This window comes from Caloenas nicobarica, chromosome 1 (assembly GCF_036013445.1).
Source record: "Caloenas nicobarica isolate bCalNic1 chromosome 1, bCalNic1.hap1, whole genome shotgun sequence".
Classification (NCBI taxonomy): Eukaryota; Metazoa; Chordata; class Aves; order Columbiformes; family Columbidae; genus Caloenas; species Caloenas nicobarica.
In genome coordinates this window covers 24,652,568-24,675,612 of record NC_088245.1, presented here as the reverse complement: position 1 = coordinate 24,675,612, position 23,045 = coordinate 24,652,568, and the positions used below count along the sequence as shown (strand labels likewise).

The following is a 23,045-nucleotide window of genomic DNA, read 5'->3' as shown; positions in this document are numbered from 1 at the left end:
AAGTCATGACCAAGCACTTGGAGATCTTCTATTAGAAGGGACAATAAAACTGCAATATTTATCATACTGCTCAGTTTGGTGGTCTCTGTAAACACAATCTGAAGAGTCAGCTCAGATGTTCATGGCTAGATGTGTTTCCTCACAGATCTGTCCTTTTGCAGCACTGGGCTGTGTAACAGATCTCTTGACTTCCATTTTCAGAGAACGTGACAACTCTGTGCAACTGAACGTGGTTCAGAGACAAGTGAGTCAGCGGGGACCATGCAAGAGCTAGAACCCAGAGCAGAGCAGCACTTGAGATAATCAGTCTACTTGAAAGGCCTTCAAATGAGGCAGGAAATTTTTGCATGTATGGGACATCCAAGCACATCCATAAATGCCACAGTAATCCCAATTTTCTGAGGAAAATAATGATATTTCCTGTTATTTTCTTGCTCCAACTTTTAACAGGTTTTATACCAAACTCTTTCAGCTGACTTCAGGAAGAGCAGGAATTGGCGTATAAAAAGATCTTGATTTTAGAAAGTAAAACAGAATATGTATAAGCTGGAGAAGCAGTGGAAGGAGCTGCTACACTTAAATTCTCCACCTTGAATTTCACTTAGGACAAATAACCTGAATACACTTATTCCAAAGAAAACAATATCTTGGTTCTCTACCAGATTGTTAACTCATTTGCAGCCTTTTAGCTAATCAGATTTATCAATCTAATATGCAAAATAGGGAAAAAAAAGTATTAAGAGCTTGCATTCTAAAACAGAATTAATCCAGAAAGGATTCTACCAGATGTATCATTCAAGGAGTATTTGCTGATGCCAATCTCCCCAGCTTTTACATAGGATTTTGGGCCCTGTTTCTGGCAATTCTGCCATAAAGATGAAAGAAGCTACAGATTTTATGTCATTTTTAGACTGCTAAGGGGAATACCCACTCCAGCTGGCTTTTCCCCACATTCTTATGTCCATATGTGAAATCCAAGTTGCCATGGGAGATGTGAAAAAGGATGAGGAGCCTCTGCTGCAATAAAAGGAAATAGATATGTAGTGAGTTGGACTGAGGTTAGATAGGGGTTTGGTGGGTTATCTAATTGAAAAATGCAGACAGGGGCGAAAATATGTTACTCACAGTGCCAGAAGAGTTGCCAGCACCATTTGTCCCAGATGTAGGCTAGTGACAGGTGAATTAAAAACCTGAAGATCCATAAAAGTCTCCCTCCCTCCACTTAATATTTTGATTCTGCAGCATTTTGGAGGATTAATCTGCAAAATGGGGAGCCTGTCTCCCTTTTTCTTCTTAACTTGAAGAAAGAGATGTGGTCAGGCCAACAGCATTACATATTACACTTAAATTTTTTATTTATACTTGAAGGAAATTAATTTTTAACTTTTAAAAGTTACACGTCATTCTTACAGTTCCTCAGGTTTGTCTGTAATAAATGACAGTATAAATACCAGTATGTTTTTCAGATGGTCAGATTCTTCCTGTAAAAATACCATGTTCAATGTGACAACACCATTCTTTACTTTTGGCTTCTCCATCTGTGTGTGACAACACTTTTGGAGAAAACAGAGAAAGTCAGAACTTGCACTGCAGGAACTTTTGAGGGAAGTTGGTCCCTGTCTTCCTAGTTTTGCCGAATCAGAAGGCAAAGGCAGATAATTCCAGCAAACTGGATCTTTTTGACAGGGAGGTGAAAACAAGCAATTTTTTTCACAGAAAATCAATAAAAAGGTCCTTGCCTTCTACTCTGCATTCTTGCACTCAGTATCCACTTGATTTTTCTGACAGTTCTAGGAGGTATATATATAAATGAAAATGACATCAGGAAGTCTAGACAAAGCTAATCTTAGAAATAACATCCATGCATTTTTGAAGGAGATTACCACGCTTTCTTTTCTCTTGATAAAATTTTTTTCCTCTTCCAAGTTTGTCTCAAATAGACGTATTTCTACCAAAGCCTAGTTAACTCTTCCACCTAACACACTTCAAGCCAATGTCATCAATCTCAATTTCATAATTTCCTTTATCTCCTACCAGTTTCCAGCTCATCAGTTAAAACAAAATGAGACCAAAGCATGCAACCTTTGCCAGCAGTTAGGTGTGACTGTCACCTCTGTGGCTGGTCCTTACTGGCCCTTGTCATGATGCTTTGATATTAAACTTTGAAAAACTGAAATTTATAAGGTGAGGGGTATTAGAAAGCAAAGACCAAGTTCCTTCCAGCACTTCTTTTGGATTGCTATAGCAACCTGATGCCTATTGCTGTTCCTACCCCATAGCCAAGCTTTGCTTCTAGGTCCTGGCCAGTCTAGCTGGGGATTTGGTTCAGCTACAACCAGTTGCTCCTGCTGGCAGTTCAGATCCTGAGAAAAATAGTGGAGCAGTACGAAGGAATATCATTAGGGTCATAAGGAAATCATGTACTGGGGAGGAGGAAGGAGTTTTCAACAGTGAGGAGGTAAAGGGGGATCTAAATTTCAGCTTGCAGTAGTTCTGCTCAATGTAAGGCAAGAAACCCTCCTTACTTTATATCAGGATTTTGCATGTGATCTGGCTGAAAGCCCTAGAGGCAGAGATATCTAGCTTTTAGAATACTTGGGGTTTAACTTTCATACTGTAGTACACTGAAATATAGAATGATACTTTTTATGACTCATTAAATATCTGCCTGTGGAGTCACTCAATCATTTGGGTTAAACCAGAAATCACATCCCAGAAGAACAGCAGCAATGTTTCAATGAAATTGTAAACATTGAGGTTTTAGTAAAATGACAAGGACAGAACAAGAGCAAAGTATGCCATGTAATATCAAATTGGATGTCAGGCACCACTTCATGTATGGGTTTTACAGCAATGTTTCCATTAAAAAACCTTTTTTGCAGGAAAAGGATAGGTTTCTTGCCCTTTTTTTTTTGGGTTACTGGAAGTGTGCCTACCAGTGGTACTAAAGACATATGTTGTACAAGAGCCCAATAACAGAGATTGCTGTGCTAGGGTGTAGTGAGCTGGTAAGCCTACATGGATCAGTACAGTGCCATGAGACCAGGCTGGATCCCAGAAGAAACAAAACCTTGTCAAGTCATGCTGGGCAAATTTGCTTCTTCTCTTACAGCATCCCAGTACCCCACCAGGCGAACAGTCTGGGGTCCACTGGTGAGTCCCAGAGCCCTCCTACCATTGACTCTGGGTCTGATGTAGCTTGGCTGGTGCTAACACAAGCGACTGCACAGGGATCTGACCACACAGAGCTATTTCCTCAAAAGATATTAGTGCCACAAGTTTCTGTAAGCAGTTAATTTTCTAATTTGACAACTTTATAAAAAGAAAGATACCATATATTAGGTGACTGAAATCCAATTCAATTTAAAGTTGTTAGGTACAAGGGATGGGGTAATACGATCTTCGGAAGGAAATAAGATCTGTATTTCAATACACAAACACTCCCGTAACAGCCTGTCAACATGTTATTAACACCCTGGCCTAGTTCTTAGCTTTGTCTGCTAAAGCTTTAATGTGCAATCTTTGTGAACAGAAGCTGGCATGAAATTCCAGGTCAACATATTTTTATGGAAAAGCCCGTAGGATTTAATAAAATTAACTTTTAGAGAGAACATTTCAATAGAACTATCCATCACTTAAGTAAAGATATATTTCTCTGTTAAAGTCACAAATATGTTTGAAAATTACACAAAAAATTATCCTCTACCCTAATCTTAGAGGCTCGTATGTTGTTTAATGGCTGCATATGCACAATGGCTATGTATGAATAATGATGGACCCTCCTTTCTCTTTCAAATGACAAAAAATTATTAGCTGATGGCTTTGAACAGAGTCTAATGCTTCAGGGGATCACAGGCAGGGTAAGAGTTAGAAAGTAGAGAAAAACACAACCACTGTATGCACAAATTTGCAGGTCTAGCAGTGCACAACAAAATGTCTTCCTACCACAAAACATTGAATTTCTAAAATTGAAACATTTTGTAGCACTACATAGAGCGAATAAATTATTTCATAAAGTGAAAAGAGAGATTCTAATATGTCAGTTGAAACTAAAATGAAATAATCCAGGTTTCTTCTACCTCCTCTTAACTCTGTTAATGTGCTGTCCCAGGATCAGGGACTTGCATTTTACCAATTACTGGCAACTTTTTATGTCATGTGATGGTAAAGACTGTCTTTGTTCATCTAACAGCTGCTCCTTTAGCACAGACAATGGAGGCTGTACTAGAAATCAAATGATGCAGGACGTAAATGCTTTTGCCAGTACATTGGACATCTCTGTGGTTGCACTAGCTGGTTCTTTTACCAGCTTTATTCATTTCATTTCCTACAAAGGGAAGGAAGACAAGAAGTACTGTAGGTGGTTGTTTAGGGCAAGGCTGCTCTGACCACACGCAGGAGCTACGTACCCATACTGAACTGAGCTCCTGGCTCTTCAGCCCTAGGGACATGTTGTGGGGAGACACAACACATATGCTGTGATGATCCTCTGGGTGGACAGGAACATTTACAGTTTCTAAATGTTTGCTTTCTCAAAATGGGAATGTATGTCTGCCTCCGAAAAAGGTCATGCCCATGGGCTTTGGTGTATGGAGAAGGTGATGAAGATACAAGTCTCTTTGCTCAGCAGTAGCAATGAATGAGGAAAGGTTTCAGAGTTCCTAGAGGCAACTTGCAGATCCTTAATCACAGGGATTTTAAATATTCAGTTGGTTTCACTACACTGAAAGTAAGGAAACCTGGATGAAGTGTGGAGTGCTACCTACCCAATTTCCAGCTCACACAATCACTTTTTGTTATGTATTTCTTGGTTGCCAGCAGAACAATGATTTACGTGCAGCAGACGGGGGTTTTTTATGTGGCAACTATTTTCATTTTCAAGAGTGGCAATGCTACAACAACCTTATGGGCGGGCATGAGGAGGAAAGTCCATGAGCTTCCTTTAGTGGAGCTTTGTTTAGTCTCTTGGCTTCTTCTTCTGGCTCATGGCCTTTAGTTAAATAAGTTACACATTACATTTCACACTCCTGTTCCAGATAAATGCTGTGTCAATATCCCAACCTTCCACTGCCAAGACACAAGACCAGCTAAACCATGTGAGACCAAAGGTCACCTAGCTCACAACCAGTGCTAATGATAGTAATTGGCAGCTAAAACTGAGAAAAAGGTAAATACAAACAATACTTGTCCCAAGATGCCCTCCTGGATTTCTGTAATCTCTGGCTTAGAAACCTTCAGAGACAAAGGTCGCATTCAAATGAACACAGGTAATAGTATCTTCTTTCCATCCTTCTTATCTTTCTTCTATTAGTTCACAAAATCACTGAAATTTAAGTACTTTTGACACCCAAAAATAGTTTATTTTGTTTCTTTAAAGGAATTTATCGCTCCTGAATTTCTTTATTATGGTCTGTGAGTGGTGATAATAATGAATACTGGCCAGAGACGGTGAATAATTATTTCCTGTTTAGCCCGTTCATGTTATTGGTGCTTTTATTTATTATTTCCCTCTTGCATTGCCAATTTTTCTAGCTAAAATATTTTCATCTTATAGTTCTACAGTGTCAGTTGGGAGATGGTGAGTCCAGAATCACACACACTAGTCCATTGGCTGACTTGCACTCACCAAGGGCTTAGTGAACTAATTGACATTTGCTGCTTTGCTCTCCTCCTTTCCAAATGATGGGTAGCATTCTGCTCACTATTCATCCTGCTGCTGACTGCTGGGGTGTTCCAAGAGATCTACCCACATTCACACCGTCATCTCACTTCTGAGAAATAGCAACCATGCACCACAGTATAATATGCATATTTAAGGTTTTTCTTATGTGTTTTTCTTTCCTTCATACTGGACTCCATCTGTGATTGTATCACCCATTAATGAGGGGCTGTGAGTGGTTTCTCCAGCTTGTCAGTATATCAGCAAACTTTGGCACCTCCAGGTTTCAGCCCTCTTTCCTTATTAACAATGACTCTGTTGAACAGTGCAGGTATCAACATTAATCCCCAGGGAATTCCTCTGGTAATTACTCTCCACTGCAAACACTGATCCTTTATTTTTATTCTCTGTTTCCTACCTTTATTTTTTTTTATTTCTGCACCAAAATAATTTCACTTTTTAATCTTTTTTACTGTAGCAACAGGATCACTTTTACTTATCTATTTTATGCCTTATTCATATTGTATTTTCTTCAAGTATACACATATTTACTATTTTAATGTCAACCAATTTTGTCAGTACAGAAGATAGGTTTCCCGGTTGTATTTCTCCAGAGATATGGAGCCTCTTTTCAAACCTCATGTCACACTTGCCACTTCCTGCTTCTCCGAAATTGAGGCCAAACTAATTTATAATTTTTATACACACATACGTATTATAGAAATTATAATTTGTACTTTAGAAATCATGACAATTCATAGCTTGCAGATTCTTATTTTAGGTAAAACTTAGATGAAAATTATCTGACCTTGCTGATATGATACTATTCATTTTGTTAATTTAGCCTGAAATCTCTTCTACTACCACCTCAATAACAACAAGTTTTTGAGGCTGGATGATTGTTGAAAAAGTCTTTTAAGTGAGAACATCTCTATGTTCCACCACAGAGATGATCAACACACAGAATCATGTGGCTTTGTGTTATCAGTCATTTTCCTGAGTCCCATTATATCCAGTGGTCTCTGGAAGAATACAGTCTAATGTGTTTTTATTAACAGTTTTTATGTCTTTTGCACATTATTCCTCTGAATCTCTTTAAGTCTGCCAAGTGATTTTGCACTGAAATTGCAAGAATTTATATTGCCTTTAATTTTCTGTCTGTATACAGGACTTTGTTTTTTGAAGCATGGCTTTATTACTTTTAATAGCCTCACCTCTTTCACTCTGTTATTAAATTAGGACACAGTTTAGGATGTTTCTATATAGGGAGGAGACTGAGGAGAAAGCAGCAGTCTTTCAAATACACTTTTTGATATCCAGTTTGAGCTTTTAATATGTTGTATTTAAGCAGTTTGCATTCTGTCTACAAAAGGTGTCACTTGACATAATTAGTGAAGCTTACCAGCCAATTCACCAAATCACAGATACATGGATCATTTCAATCTTTAGGTAACAATCATATCACTTAGATGCTATGTTCAGCCTCAGTCTTCAAAGACTCTGTTCCTAGAATAGGACTCCAGAATTCCCAGAAGACTTATCTTTGTGTCCTTGAACCCAGACTTCCTTTAAGATACAACAGGCCTTTACAGATCTATTCTGTCAGTCTATTTATTTTTTCACGTTGGCATTTTCCCTCCAGAAAGGTTTTTGCATGCCTATCAACATGCCATATCCATATGCTTATTTACAATTACACATTCCATCTATTCTATCCTATTTTATCCTTATATCTTAATTTTTAACAGAATTATTATGGTTTTGACCTCTGCCTAAATATGACTGTATTTTAAGACTATTCTTTGCAACTTTTGTACCTGCATTTTACCGGTTTCTGTTTTCTCCTAAGACAGAATTAATCCTCATCTCTTTCTGCACCATCCCACCTCCACCCCAGTTTTCCTGGTCCTTAGTTTTAAATGCAAAATAAATACAACTTTCTAATTTGGTGTATATGGAATACCTTTATAGGTTTCATCTATGCCTTAAAAAGTTAGCAAGCAACAGAAAATAAAAACATTGTTCTGATCAGACGAGAATAATTGTTTATTTCCACGCCGCCCCTCATTTCCTACTGAAGTCAATAAGCATATATATAAAAACATAAATATAAAATGAAAGTTAAAGTTGAAAAAAATGTTTAAAGTAAGTGAAACTTAATGCCCTAGCCCTTGTGCAGAGTGAAGGGTTAAAGGTAAAACATTAGTTTTCAGTTATTCCCCTGAATTCCCCACTGACACATGGAATGAATCATAGAGAATTGTTAGCAAGCATTTCTCACATTCCTAGGATTAGATTTCCAGGCTAATTTGGCTAAATGTTTGTTCATACTTGTTTCCACGAGAGTGACACATAACTGGCTTCAGCCAGCCTTAAGCAGTTCTGTTGTAATTATTTAAAAAGACTCTACCTCTTTTAAGTTAAAATAAAAATGCAAAACAAACAAACAAAACCAAAACAACAACAACCACAAATAAAAACAACAAAAAACAACAAAAACCCCACCTGAGTTAGCTAGGAAATAATTAAGTGTATATCCTTCATCTACGAGTTAAAGGTTTTTTTATATTATAATGAAACTCTTTAAGTGTGAAGAAGAGAGGACTAAAGGATGAGGAGATCCTGTGGTTTCTTCTTTTGGGTTGCAAGTACTGTTGCTTTATTACATTATGTCAAACTACAATTGCTCCTTGAAATGTAAAAAATACAAAAGTAAATGAATAAGGTAATTCCTATATTCAAGAATGCAGGAGGATTTTAACCCTACAACTGCAACTCCTTCAAAGTTTCCATCATATAATATTTCAGGATATTAAATGCTTAAAAGTATTCCATTAATATGAAGTCCATGGGGTGACTTTTGCAGACTTCAGTCTCCTCAGAGTAGTGAATTGCGCTGGTTTTGGCTGGGATACAGTTAACTTTCTTACATAGCTAGGGCGTTTTGGATTTGTGCTGAAAACAGTGTTGATGTTTTAGTTACTGCTGAGCAGTGCCCACACAGCATCAAGATATTTTCTGCTTCTCATGCCACTCCACCTGCGAGCAGGCTGAGGCTTCACAAGAAGTTGGGAGGGGACACAGCTGGGACAGCTGACCCCAGATTACCAAAGGGATATCCCATACCGTGATGTCATGCTCAGTAATAAAAGCTGGGGGAAGAATAAAGAAGTGGGAGATGTTCAGAGTGATGGTGTTTGTCTTCCAAGTAACCATTAGGTGTGATGGAGCCCTACTGTCCTGGAGATGGCTAAACACCTGACTGCCCATGAGAAGTAGTGAATGAATCCCTTGTTTTGCTCTGCTTGAGTGCACAGCTTTTGCTTTACTTATTAAACTCTGTTAACCCACAGCTTTTCTCACTTTTACACTCCACTTCTCTCCTTCATCCCACCGGGGTGGGGTAGTAGGCGAGCAGCTGTGTGGTGCTTAGTTGCTGGCTGGGGTTAAACTATGACAAAGTCAACAAAAAAGAGAGGAGTTGGATTTAAGTGGAAGATGCAGCACTGCAAAATGTACTGCATTTAGAAAAATGCATTAGGTAAAAGAGAGAAACAAAGAAAATGCAACCACAAGCACTTGTCAAAAATTAAACCTTTTCACACTCTTTTCAGCTGGGATGCACATCAATAGCACCTGAGGATCAATACCTTCAAGAGACACTTTTAGAGTCAAACACAATCACTTGTGATGCAGACGTCCATGTTACTTATGGCTGAATAAAGTTCCGGTAATTCATATTGCTTGACTTTGAGTGGGATCAAAGACTTAACACACTTAAACACCAACTAAAGCTGACAGCTTGTAGAATGAAGCAGTCAAAAGCCCATGGTAGCTGAAGTTCTCTGAAAATGTGGAGGCAGTAGAGAAGGTTTAAACAGCACTTCACAATGCATCTGTAAAAAGTGGAGTCAGCAAAATGAATATTGGCTGGAAAGTAGTCACAAATCTCCTTTTGGCAGTACATGGTTTCTCAGTATCCAATCTAACTGGGGAGAGATAACAACTGTAAAACTATCTTGCAGAAGTTTCAGAAGCAAATTTGTAAAAATGTGACATGGACACCATGAGGATCTGAAGGATGGGAAACATTATGAGATTTAAGATTTGAGGCATATCTATTTTTCAGTCACTGCAGGTTTTAACCTCTCCAATTCCAACAGCATAGGCAAAATTATGCATTATAACCACAGGCCAAAATACTAATTAGCAGCAAGCACAAGTAGGAGGGGTGACTTTCATCATAGTCCACAAGAACACAAAAATTATATATTCATGACAACTCCTGATCCAGGAGTGAAACAAGGACTGCAGAAGGGTTTGATTCTCCTGAAGAAAATAAGCTATCAAGTGAGTTTCAAGGATAAGAAAGGTCTTGGCAACAGATTTCTTAATTCTTGGGATAAGTTTCTGGGTTTAAATGGAAAAGAACATTACAAATGTTGAGTGAGAGTTGTCTGACTAAATGTGTGTGTTGAGATCTGATCTAAGCATGAGGATTGCCTTTATGGTTGTCAGAGACAAATGAGATTATGAAGGGTGAGTATCATCTCATCCTGAAGCAAGTCCCCTGCAAAATAGGTCAGAAGGATTATATCCTAAAAAGCCTTTGACTGGAAAGAGAACCATGGCTGATGACCTCAGATGTACTTTCACACTTCACTTGCCCAGAATTCGGTGATGCAAATCACTCTCAACATCAGCCCAACTCAGCCACACCTTGAAGGCAAAGTGTTTTAGGACAAGAGTCACAAGACGTGGCAGTTGTCCTGCTGGAGGAAGGCAGCTCTTTTATAACATGATGAGCTATCCAGAGGAATCATCAACTGGCTAGTGAAACCATTTCCTGCAGGTCACCAAACAGCCTCTGTTTCAGGGTCTTAATTCTGTCTCCTAGCTTCAAATTCTGAAACTGGAACAGAACAAGAACCCACCTAAATAAGTCACCTTCATCGTTCATTTGGGTTACTAACCGATAACCGTGATAGCCCAAAGAGGTTTGGGTTGCACTGACTCAACTAAACAGCTCTTGCTCATCAAATCAGAAAATATACTCAATCATAGGGGAATTTTTCTTCCTGTCTTATTTTTTCACTTTCTGTGAAGCCAATACCAGCCTGGAATCTTTTCCAATATATGCATTTCGTACATTTATTTTTCTCTGCTTGGGGCAATGCAAGGATGAATATAACAAGATGATGCTATGAAGCCATCAGCTGCCCAACAGCAAGGAGGTACAGCTATTGGGAGGGAAGTATCTCATAGCCCCAGTGTTTGGGAGCTTCATTTCATACAATTAATTTACCTGATCAGAAAGGGAAGTGGGTTTTTTTTTTCTCTAAGTGTCATTTTTAAAGCTCTTTTTCTTCAGCAGGAAGAAAAAGCCAATTTAGTAAATGGAAATCTTCCATACTGAATGACTGCTATTGATTTTCAAATGTACTAAGTAATGCAAAATCTTTTTTTCCATGTGATCAAAGCCTTTTATTTCTCATATATAGTGATCTTGGTTATCACTGGGGAGTGACCCTGTAACTTATAGATCACGGAATCTAGGCTTTATAGCTTAAGCAAATGGTGTTAGTCCTTTAGCTTAAGGTTATGAAAGAGTTCTCATCTTCTACAGTTCAAGCAGATCCAAAGATACGCAATACATGCTAAGAAGAGTTTACATGCAAATGTACAGACCGACAAACCCTCAAAGGTACTTTCCATTTTGCCTTTTCTAGATCTCTACAGAAGCTGATAACCTTGAATGCACTGAAATAACTTAAAGCTTTTGTGAGGGAAAAAAATTGCTTCAAAAGGTTTCATATGGCATTGAATTTAAAGAATTAAGAAAAGCTTAAATTGCTTATTTTTTAAAAATGCAGAACATCTTAAAATACATTGCTTTAATTATTTAAAAGTGCTCCAGTTGCTCAGATTTAGTCACTTTAATTTAGAAAGCCTGGTGAAATATGCATAGATTTAAAATTCAACAAACTTTAAAAACTGCTGGAAAAATTCCTTCTCTCGACACCAATTCTTTCATTAATTAAAAATATTTTTCATTCCAATTGTTCTAAATGCAATCTGCAGCTAAGAATGCCCATGTCCCTTCAATTTCAAACAGTAAAGAGCCATAACAATGAAATAGTTTTTATTTTTATTTTGGAACTTTGTTAAAAAATTATGTAATATTTACAAAAAAAGGCAGATCGAAAGTCTTGGACTCATGTCCCCTCCTTTACCACATGAAACACAGAACACAAAGAGTAAATATCAAGGTGAGTTTCTTCATGCTGCTCAGTCTTTGTATTCTAACTCTGGTCTTCAAAACCCTATCTCTAGAAATGAATTTCAGAGGGAGAATTAGTGAAGAAAGTTATTGTTTTTCTTCAGTAGAACTAGCCTTTTTCCTAGGATCTGAAGGGACTATTCTGATCATCTTCCTGGATAGCCAGAGGTTCAAGATCCTACCTCCCTGCAAAAACTCAGATTATTTGTGATTGAATACAGAACACCTTCATGGGGCTGATCTACTTTTGGCTTAAAGAGCATTTACGAAGTGCAGTCAAGTTGCCTCTTACTCTTCTTTTGGATAAGCTAAAGGGACTTCACTCTGTATCCATTTAAAACAGGTTTTCCAGGTGTTATTCTTGTGTGAAGAATCGTTGTGAATTGTTCTTAGTGTTCTCTCCTGAAACCCTCCAGCTTCTCAAGATGCTGTCTGCAGTGCTCACATTAGATCTATACAATCCCACTACTGGATTTCCTGTTTCCTAAACCAAGGAAGTGACATCTTCTGTATTCTCAAATGACATTAGTTTGACTTTGAATTAAAATTCAAATTAAACTAAACATCATATCAGAAATTTAGATGTGTTACCACTGGAAAAGATACGTTTCTTTGAAAGTCGCTGATTTTTAGGATACAGCCCATCCCTCATACGCCTCTCTTCTTAGTGGGAACTGTATTCTGTTTTCCTCAAGGTATGACTGTCTTCCATTTAATCACATAAAAATTAAAATTTGAATATTTCTTAATCACAACCTGTATGTCATACAAAATAGATAGCTCTGCATAAATAACTATTCTGTATTGCCACTTACTGCTAACATAATATGATGTGATCTATGAATGATGTTCTGACCACCAGTGAGGGTGAAAACTTCACCTCCCAGTTGTAAATGTCAAGTATTGACTAAAAGGAATGAACAGTTAATTTTAAAATTGATACATTAGGAGCCTTCAGTTAATTAACAACAATTTGTCTTTAGTGACTAGCCACACTGAGAAGCTCAATAAAGTTCCACATAGAACTTACTGTAAAACCTTTAGAGTTAAATGGAAAAAAAATCTAAAATCACAGCCCTTAAAGATAACAATAAGTTCCAAAGACAATGGCAGCTTTATAGTCCCCTAGAACAGTAAAGCTTCAATAGTTATGTGATAGCTATTGCACATGAAAATTCATGCAATCTTTTCCGGTAAAAACATGATATAATACAGATTGCTTGCTTGTGTAATCCTGAAAATCATCTACAGCATTCCTCTGTAAACATTAAGTTGTTAGATGCCAAAAAAGTTGACAGTTCTAGGCACTGAAGATTACTCACCCTTGAAGGTCTCACTGCTGTATAAATTACTGAAAAATGAATCCCTCGTTCCTGCAAATCCATGGTCAGTCTTCCAATTATTTTGTCTATAAATAGAAACATTTATAACTTAACAAACTCTGTAAGCTGAGAAAGCTAAAACCCTACAGTAGTTGGAGAAGTAATGAGCTAGATGTTTAAGCTTATTTAGTTTATTTAAGCAATTTAGGAGCTCATACCATTTTTGTATCAATAGGTACAAATGGGATATGACATGTTTAGTGTCTTGAAAAATCCACAATTTCAGTGAGACAATGCAAAAAAAAATACAACAGTTCAGAAAAGAGGGTGATTTTGAAATTGAAAAGTAAATCCCATAGAAACAACACCTGAAAGGTTGAACTTCAAGCAAGTAGATACAAGAGCAGAGAAATCACTTAAGAGATGAAAGCAGGATTCATACACGGTTAGTCAAGTGACCAGTTAATATATAAATAATAAAGCGTAAGTAGTAGTATTCTCTGAATTACAAAGTACACAGAAGCATCCACTGAGAAGCAATACTCAAAACATAGTGCTTAGTTTGGGACATTATATGCATAATATTGGCAGCAATATTCATTTTTGGTTCAGTGGATTTAAAGCCTGATTCTGCACCCTCAGCAGAATATGAAAAATTTTGCTGTTGACTACAGTGGAGGCCAAAGTAGAAATATGGTGGAATATTTCTGAAAAGGAAGAACAAGTCAAGTAAGGAAGAGAAGACCTTTCAAAGACGTCCAAAGATACCTCTACAGAAGATTCTCTTTTAGTTCTGAAACCACAGGCAGTTGTGACGAATACTTACAACTGAGAAATGTTTTTAAGCTTATGAAGAAATATTAACATCTGCTTATGATAATGAGCATAATACTTGTGAATAAAAAATAATTATCAGTGTTGTTATTGGGATTGATAGAGTAAAAAGCAAGCAGACTCACATTTACTATTTCAGTTCCTTCCCACTTCTCATCAATGTCCTAGTCTGACAGACAGATATTTTATAGCCTGGACATACAGGCTGCCCAGATTTTGAGGTTACATGTTAGAGAAATTGTATTTCATTTTCATGTACTGGAAGGAGAGCTTATATTATTATCCTTTTTAACCTTTTCTGTTTACAATAATTATGGTCTCCTGGCTAAGTAAAATGTTTAGCTTTTGTGAAAGTGCAAGAATTGTTTTTTCTGCGGGGTTTTACCTTGATTGATTTCCTCATATCAGCCAAAATCATAGCTATGTAAATTTTACTTCTAAAAAATACTGCTGAAAAGATCTACTATAAGAAATGGACTTAGAAAAACAACTGCTTATATACTAGTAGTGTAATTACATTGGGCGCGGAGGTCCAAGGCATTACATAATGTAGATTTTGTATTCTATCTGTACAGAGTGCAACTCACTGGAAATTCTCAGCAGCCTCAGCTAAAATTTGGGGAAGAAAAAAAATACATAGAAAAATGCATAGATAGTCTTTGATTTTTCTTTCATTAAAGAAACCAATTGCTTTCTGAAATAACACATTATTTGCATTTCACTTCAGTAAGGAGATACATGTAACTATAGTTACCAGCAACATGTATAACTCTTGCCTTTGGGAAGATTCTAGAGCCAATTCTTTCAACCAGAGAAACTGCGGTGAACAACCTTAGGACAACAGAAATTATATAGATCTTTGCCTGTGATCAAAAATCTACCTTGATTATGAAGTATTTGCAAATTCTCCAAGGAAAAGGACCTCAATTGTCCACCATATTTTAAAGCACCTAAATTAAATGCCTGCATGGGAACATTAGCCATTCCAGGCTCTTTCTTTAATGGAACAAGAGGCATCTCCAGATGGTGATATTGATGTTAGAGTGATTTTAGAGTGGTTCTACTGAAGGTGGTTTTTTTGTGGTTTTGTTTGTTTGGTTGGTTGGTTTTGTTCTGTTGTTGGTTTTGTTTTGTTTGTTTGTTTGTTTGTTTGTTTGTTTGTAGATAGCATGGATCAAGGAAACACTAGGTAGATCTATGAAAACAAAACAGTTTGCCTAGGATAACATCTTCCAATTAGCATAACTACCTGTATCTATGGCCTGGTGAAAGGATTAAACCTTTCTAACTCATTGAAGACACATTCCTTGAATTTCACCAGGGAGTGCATTATTATTTCACCAGGGAGTGCATTATTATGCCATTATTATTTTCTAATCCACCTTAATTTCTTTGTGTGATTTTACATACGGGATGGAAGAAACCAACTGAGAATAAATGTTCTGGAAGGAGAAAAGTGAAAAGAAAGGAAGAGTATAAATTATGAACAAGAGGGACAGAAAAGAGCAACATGAGAGGGGGGAAAAGGAAGGGAGAGGAGAGGAGAGAAGAGAGGAGAGGAGAGGAGAGGAGAGGAGAGGAGAGGAGAGGAGGGGAGAGACGAGGAGAGGAGAGGAGAGGAGAGACGAGGAGAGACGAGGAGAGGAGAATGCACTGAGAATCAGCGTGGAAAAAGGAATACATGTAATAGCAACTAAAGTGCCTCATCTTATGCAGGTGGAGTCATAGGCAGCTTTGCCATTGATTTTGAGGTATGCTGGATCCAGCAGGTGAGACTGACATGACAGAATTCGACCTTCTGAGTAGAGAAATGTTTAGGAACACAGGCAAAAACCGAGTAATAATGTAAAAATCTACCTCATGCAAAAGAAATAAAGAAATACTGAAAAGAAGCATAAAGAAAACAGTAAGTCTGAATCCCTTGAAACTTGAGCATATTTGGATTCTAAATTCCAGTTTGGATTTCGTAATGAGCCTCATTTCAATAATGTGCTAAAAACTCCTGTTTACTCCAGCCGCTAGCTATTTAAGAACAGCACATTTCCCTTGGGCAGAATTTGAGCCCATTTGTTCTGTTGTTACAGAGATTCCTGCCTGCACTGAGTAAAACAGCAGGAGAGATTTCTCTGACATTTTATTACATCAGATCTTAAAACCATCTACAGCGGAAAGGAAGGAAGTTGCTGTGACAAATGTGAGAAGCTTTGTGAACTTCTAGGCAGCCTGCTATGTGTCTGCAGTGTTTTTCTATGGGTTTACCACAGACACTGAAAAAAACCCTACAAGCAATATTTATGCGTTAACAATTCTCTTTTTGTTTTTGTTGCTTTTGTTGCTTACCCAGGTAGGATCTAGGAGCATTCACTCCATAACAAGCACTAATAATGCATGACCTTGCAAGCAGTTCTGACCTTGAAGGGTCTCCTGACAGCAATATTTGGCAGACGACTGTGGTTGTGCTGCAAAAAGTGCTTAGACATCGAGACCTGCTGGAGCCCAGATTGCTCGACTTGGAAGACGGTATTTGGGACTTTTACTACTACTTTTGGAATTATACTCTTACGACTCTCTCCCATCTGCTGCACAGACCTTCAGTGGGATAATTTTAAGGAACTGTGTCTCATTAATTTTATCTTGAATTAAAACTTCCTACTGATGTTATTTCCAGTTTTTTATTCAGCAATGCATTGAGTGGCTGCTTTGGCAAATAAACCAGAAGGTGAGGATTCAGCTCACATTCCCACTTTTCTAGAGTACAGCTGAGATGCAGAATACCAAGTGCGGATTTTGCATGTGGGCATACGAAGTGGCACATCTCCCCTGATCCACACACCTTTTTCCTGATAACAGCTAGTAGTCACTAACCGGAAAGCTGGTATAGCCCGTTCCTCCATCACCGCACAGGTCCCCTGATACCTTTGCTGTTCCAAAACAAAGGGGTCTGAAACAGGATTTTGGAAGCTTATTCTTGAGTTTGTGCAGCTGATGAAATAAATGTCCCATAAAGAAAAGGCTAATGTTTAGCCAAGGCCAACATTACACCAAGGCTTTTCCTATCAAGTATGTTCTGGGAACAAGAAGTGAGAACTAAACAAATCCTCTGGAAATGCAGCTGCTTATTTGAGTATAAAAACCATATTCACACTGGAGTAGTGCAAAAACAGAGAGAAAAGAACATACCACTGACTTCAGTACTAAGGTATTTCCCCCTGATTTTCAAATATGCTTCTGATTTTACACCCCCAGCTCTGGGCAGAATCAGTCATAGGACATAGGACACTTTTTAATTATCAGCCTCCACCACTCCACAATGTGTCCCTGAAACTACCACTACAGTGGTTTGCAGACTTTATAACATGATCTCTAATTTAGAGTAGTAAGTGACAGCCCTTCAAAAAACCCAGATGCTTCTTGGAGCCTCTTTGGAGTATGGCACCTCTTTTTCATCCAGATGCTAGGCAAGAAGAGATTTGTTATAATGTTGTATGGAGAGACTGAACATTAACAAGAAGACTTCAACATCTGCAAAACCATTAAAAGACTCTAAAGTCAAAGGCTGTGGAGGACATCAGTAATGTTTTACAAAAATTAGAAAAACATTTCCTATTAATTCAGGCACCCTCTTGTTGAGACCAAGACCTTCAAACTGCTGGATGAGCCTGACACCTTCAGCTGCCGTCATGGAAGGTGAGATCCAAGGCTCATGCCTGAAGCAGACGTGAATTATCATTACATTTCAGGTCACAGACCTGTATCCATTTTGGTGGATTTGAATCAGCCACTCGGTACTTAAACACTATGATAATTGACTGCTTATAAATACTATAGAGGGAGGGAAAGAAAACCTTTAAATAGTAGTATTACAGCAAAACCTAGGAACTAGAGAATACAATCTGCTCAAGTGAAAACACAGACCTAAATGATGAAATGTTGGTTATATCTTGGTCATACTGCTTACCATTTTCAGCAATTGCTTCCTGGATGAAAATCTCATTTAAATCACTACAAAAAGAGTAAGAAAAAAATCATTAAAAATCTTTTCTAGGCAAGAACAACATGAATCAGAAATGTACAAAGATACTGACTAGTAAAGGGATAACTTTCATCATCAGTCCCTCCATCATTCTTTTATCTTCTCCTTATGACCCTTTCCTTCTGCAAGGCCATTAGTAGTACAAGGACCACTTCCTCAGCTGATTCCTTAAACCCCTCAAACTTCCTTAGCTGCTGAGCAGCCAGACTACTTATGTTATTTTGACCATTTTTTCCTCAGCTTTTCTTTCACTGAGTGTTGTCCCCTTGTCTAACAATTGTATGGAGCTCCTCAAAACAGATATCATGTCTTTATTTGTGCAGTGACATGATACCTATAATTGCACTTCCTTGGGACCCATTGATGCACACACCATATACCATCAAGTCTGAATGCCCAAGTAACAGGCTAGGAAGAGGAAAGAGCCAAAGAAACTGAGCAGAGGGACTTGATGCACCCATGCCTTATATTTCCTAAGCGTACATTGACATCACTTGTACTCAGTATAACTGTGTACAGACCACACAGCTTTCTGCTGAAATTCTAAGAACAGCTGCCCACCTAGATGAGGTCAGTGACCCATACCCAGTGGCCAGGAGTGTCTTGTGCCAGACACTCCACAGAGACGCAAAAGTCCTAGAAGTAGCAGTCAGACACATTCACCTGGAGGAACAGCCTCTCTCTACCTCTGTTAGATCACAGTTGTCATAGGCCTGGAAACATGAAGAATTACAGCCCTCCTCTTCCTTCTAGAGTGATCAAAACCAGTCACTTTATTCATGTTTTCTTCACGTTTGTTTGTAAGTTTATTTGTGGACCTATTTATCCCGTCATTTTTTTGACTCCTGCAATGCCTTCTGGCAACTAATTCTGCAGGTTAATTATGTGTTGCATAAAATAATTTAGCTTTTCTGCTAAAAGCATGTTGCCATTTAGTTTTATTAGTTGTCCTTTTTTTTCTCATATAATGAGACAGACAAAATGGGAACGCTTGACTGACTTTTTCAACATAACTCATCTATTGCACCTGGTAAGCTCATAAGGGGACTTTTGGGACACTAAATTCACCCTTCCAAGAAAAACAACTTTGCTAACCATGTTGTAAGCTCCCACTTTGTTTTTTAAATTTTCTGAATACAAGTGACATTTTCAAAAGCTTTAAAAATCATGCATACATGTGGGTCAGTTTTGTTTGTGACAAGTTCCTACCTGACAAGAGGTTGTAGCTGAACCACCAGTAAGTTTGGTTTAGATGTATCTAGTTCCAGCTGAGAGAAGTTGAGATTAGTTGTGTACGTTAACTTCCAGTCTCCTGACTCTTGAAGAAAGCTCAGAAGATACCTGATAGCCTCACAATCAACAGCTGGCAAAACTAAAGATGAAGGAGAAGACTGAAGAATTTCCTGTAATAAAATTATGGACAGTTTATTTACTTGATTAATAGTTAAACACAAGCTTTTTTTAATGTATCCTTAATTTAATACACAAGGTGAGGAACCACCACGGTAAACACTATGTGATTTCTCACCAGGCTGGTGCTGGCTGCAGGCAGCTCCTGGAAAGGGGCAGCGAAGGGGCACTCGTGTCAATCTTATTTCTGCACCTCTTGGGGAAAGCTTAAGGCATTTAGTGACATCAAACTCCTACTGTCCTTTCCACACATGTGGTTGAAGAGGAGAGACAGATGTAGAAGTTCTCAAGCTGAGAAAGGTGGAGAATGTATTAGAAGTTTGCGGAGAGAGACAGGTTATGAACATCTGCCAGAAGCAAAGCTCATCAGATGACCATCTAAATAAATGCCCTGGGAGGTGAGAAGGATCAGTGTCAGACACTTCAAGTTCCAGCACCTCTATTCAGTACAGAGTCATACTTTGCATCATAAATACCCTTCCTTTGTGTACATTCTGGTGGCACAGCACATGGTATAGAGAAGTGTCTAATTTGTAACTATTAATTAAGAAAGCTACATGTTTCAGGATCTAAAGACCCTGCAGACACACGTGAACAAACTTCATGTCATGTACTTTCTGTCTTTCTACTCAAAACACAAATTATAAAGCTCAGGCTGAACTGGTTCAGGTAATCAGGCATGATGGTACTTATGATTTTATTTGTAATGCTTATAGCTGAGTTTCTGATGTGAATACTTGAGTGAAATGAATTTAAAATATAAATTTGAAACCTGCATAAAATTAACTTGAACTATTCAGAGAAAGAAAATGCAAGATGGAGACTTGAGAGTGATCAAAATTGATGTAAGCCCAATTTAATGTGAATATCAGAAGATATTTTTTCATTGAGTCCTAGTTCACAACTTGTTAAGTTTGCTTTCCCGTTTTCTACATTTAAGTCTAGACTGAGTCTATCACTTGATCCAACATTCAGACATTCAAGTTGTTAGAGACACTCTCTCCCCCTCTAACTGATGCAAGTGTTGTGGTGTTGCTAACACTTTTCTCCTCCTACTCTTTTTCTTTTTTGTCTGTTCTCTGACTACCTACCACTTTTCTGACCTGCTCTGGTTCTTTCTAATTGCTCACATGTTTTCCTTCCTAGGCAAAGGCTAGTTATTTTGACATTTCTCTAGATGCTCATACGGGAGGATTATGCAGTCTGATTTGCCAGACTGATAGAAAAATAACTGTAGAAATTAAAATAGAGCAGAAAGCACTGATTTGGTTCACAGGTCTTTGAGTACAGTTTTTAGTGCCACCTGGAAGGAAAGGATGTTACACTTAATTTTGGTTTGTTTGCTTATATGAATTTAGAGCTAAAATTCTGAGCAATGGTCAATTATTTTATTTTGTTTTCAATATTTTAATCCCTTGCCCCCTAGCAGCAGCCAGAATGGCAGAGCCAGTTCTTCCAAAGATATACATTAAGCAGATTACTCATTTATTGTAGAATAAGATATAAAATGCATCATTACTGAGCAATATCTAAATTATGCCTCTGCTCCTAACCAGTCCTGCACTGCCATCTGTCTCAGCTTCCAGCCACTGATATTCAACTGTTTTCCATCTCAAGGGCAGATACAACTGGATATTTACTCAGTAGTCCCAGATGGCTATTCTGATCCCACGCCTCTTCCTTGTCCTTCTTGACATTTGGCCACTGCACATTTGTCCTTACAATACCCAGATGTTGCACTATGCACTTCAGGATTTCAACTACCATGCATGTTCAAAACATGGGAACTCCAAAAAGAGGGCAGAGAATGAAGAGGACTGCTGAGAAACACCTGATTTTGCATTCTGCTAAAGCACTAAATAAAGAGGTACAACCACACAATAGCTAGGAAAAGAAGAGGGAAAGGGAGAAGGAGAGGAGAAGAAAAAGGAAAGGGGAAAGGGAAAAGGAAAGGGAAAGTGAAAGGGAAAGGGAAAGGGAAAGGGAAAAGGAAAGGGAAAGGGAAAGGGAAAGGGAAAAGGAAAGGGAAAGGGAAGGGGAAGGAAACATCCTGTTGATTTGTTGGACTGATAGCAGAACATCCTACATTAAATGCCAGACTCTATAACCTGTCTATGAGTGGCTTCCTGTGATTATGAGCACACTTACCTTCATTAGTGTCTCCTGAAGCACCTCTCCTGAGGTAAATACTACAAGAAACTTCACTCTTGGTTTACATATAATGCTGCTCAGGTTGTTTTGCAGTAGGTGTGAGATGGCTGTCCACATTTCTAGCCATCCTGAAGCCAAGTAACTGCACTATGATAAAGCTGTGCTTGGACTTACTTGCCCAGCTCTGATTTCAGTATTATGTTAACTTGATTGGTATTACACTTAAGCAATTTGAAGCTGGAATGGAGCAAATTTAAGTCTGTCATTATAAATCTAACGTTAAAATCTTTGTTAAAGACTCCTGCATCCATCTATAAGAGACCGCATAGGCGTACTCTTTATTATGAACTAGATTATGTTTGGCATCAAAGCCAATAGACAGTCCTATAATAAAAAATATTAGATGGGGAAAAGACTCCTGTGTCAGCTTTGGAAATATCTGGAACCTACACCTGAAATAGGCATGCTCTTCCATGTAAAAGAGATCTTTTAAATCTTCATCTTTTACCTGTATGTCATTTAAAATATTAAAGTATTGTATTTGTTTTCTACAGCATTGGTCAATGGGTTATCTATTAAAAAGAAAAATCTGTTCAAACAGATTTGGAAGCACATCTGTTTCTACACACAGTGATAACTGCAAAGACAATTATCGTTGTTGCATTTTAACTTTCCTACTACTATTACTCTTCCAGACTTTTACACTGTACCTGTGTTCTTCAAATGTATGCAAAACGCTATATTTTATTGTTTTAATGAAAATTGATCCGATGTACTTTAGCTGATAAAATATGTTGCAGCTACAGAAATTATTGTTGAACAAACCTCCATACCACTGTACTGTATGGTGGGAAACATGACACTAGATTTTTTTCAAGGGTTACAAACAGATCTGAAGAACTACAGAGAAGCAAAACTGAAGTTCAAGAATGGGAGGGACTATTCCAAAGAATAAAATACAGAGTTTAACAACAAGGAAGAATTACACCGGAAAAAAGCTGACATGGCATTTGCAAAAAGCTGTGCCTCACAGTTCTGCTGAAAATCACTGAAGGAGTCGATAGGCACGTACACCAGGGAGCTCTAGATGATAGCATGTACTTGGATCCACAAAAGGCACTTGGCAAAGTCTTGAAGCAAAGACTCCTAAATAAATTAAGCTGCTTTAATGTGGAGAGGCAGTCTTCACATGGAGGTGGGTACAGGATAGGTGATGAGTAGCTAAAGAGGCAGCAAGCAAGGGGTAGAAAAAGTGTCTATTACTGCACTAGGGTCTGTTCTGTTCCCTATGCTCATAAATTATCTAGTATCTAGTAAAAAGGCATAAATATTGAGCTAATGAAATCTGCTGATTAC

At 38.0% G+C, this 23,045-nt stretch overlaps 1 protein-coding gene across 1 annotated transcript in view; it reads right to left on the bottom strand.

The window, feature by feature from the left end:
- Nucleotides 1-23,045, bottom strand: part of ATP6AP1 (ATPase H+ transporting accessory protein 1) — a 54,411-nt gene that overhangs the window by 20,496 nt on the left and 10,870 nt on the right. Inside the window, exons 4-6 of the mRNA XM_065649803.1 lie at nt 19,338-19,531; nt 18,054-18,097; nt 13,262-13,347 (exon numbers count right to left, since the gene is read on the bottom strand). Coding sequence (XP_065505875.1) covers nt 13,262-13,347; nt 18,054-18,097; nt 19,338-19,531 — 324 coding nt within the window. The remainder of the gene's footprint in view (nt 1-13,261; nt 13,348-18,053; nt 18,098-19,337; nt 19,532-23,045) is intronic.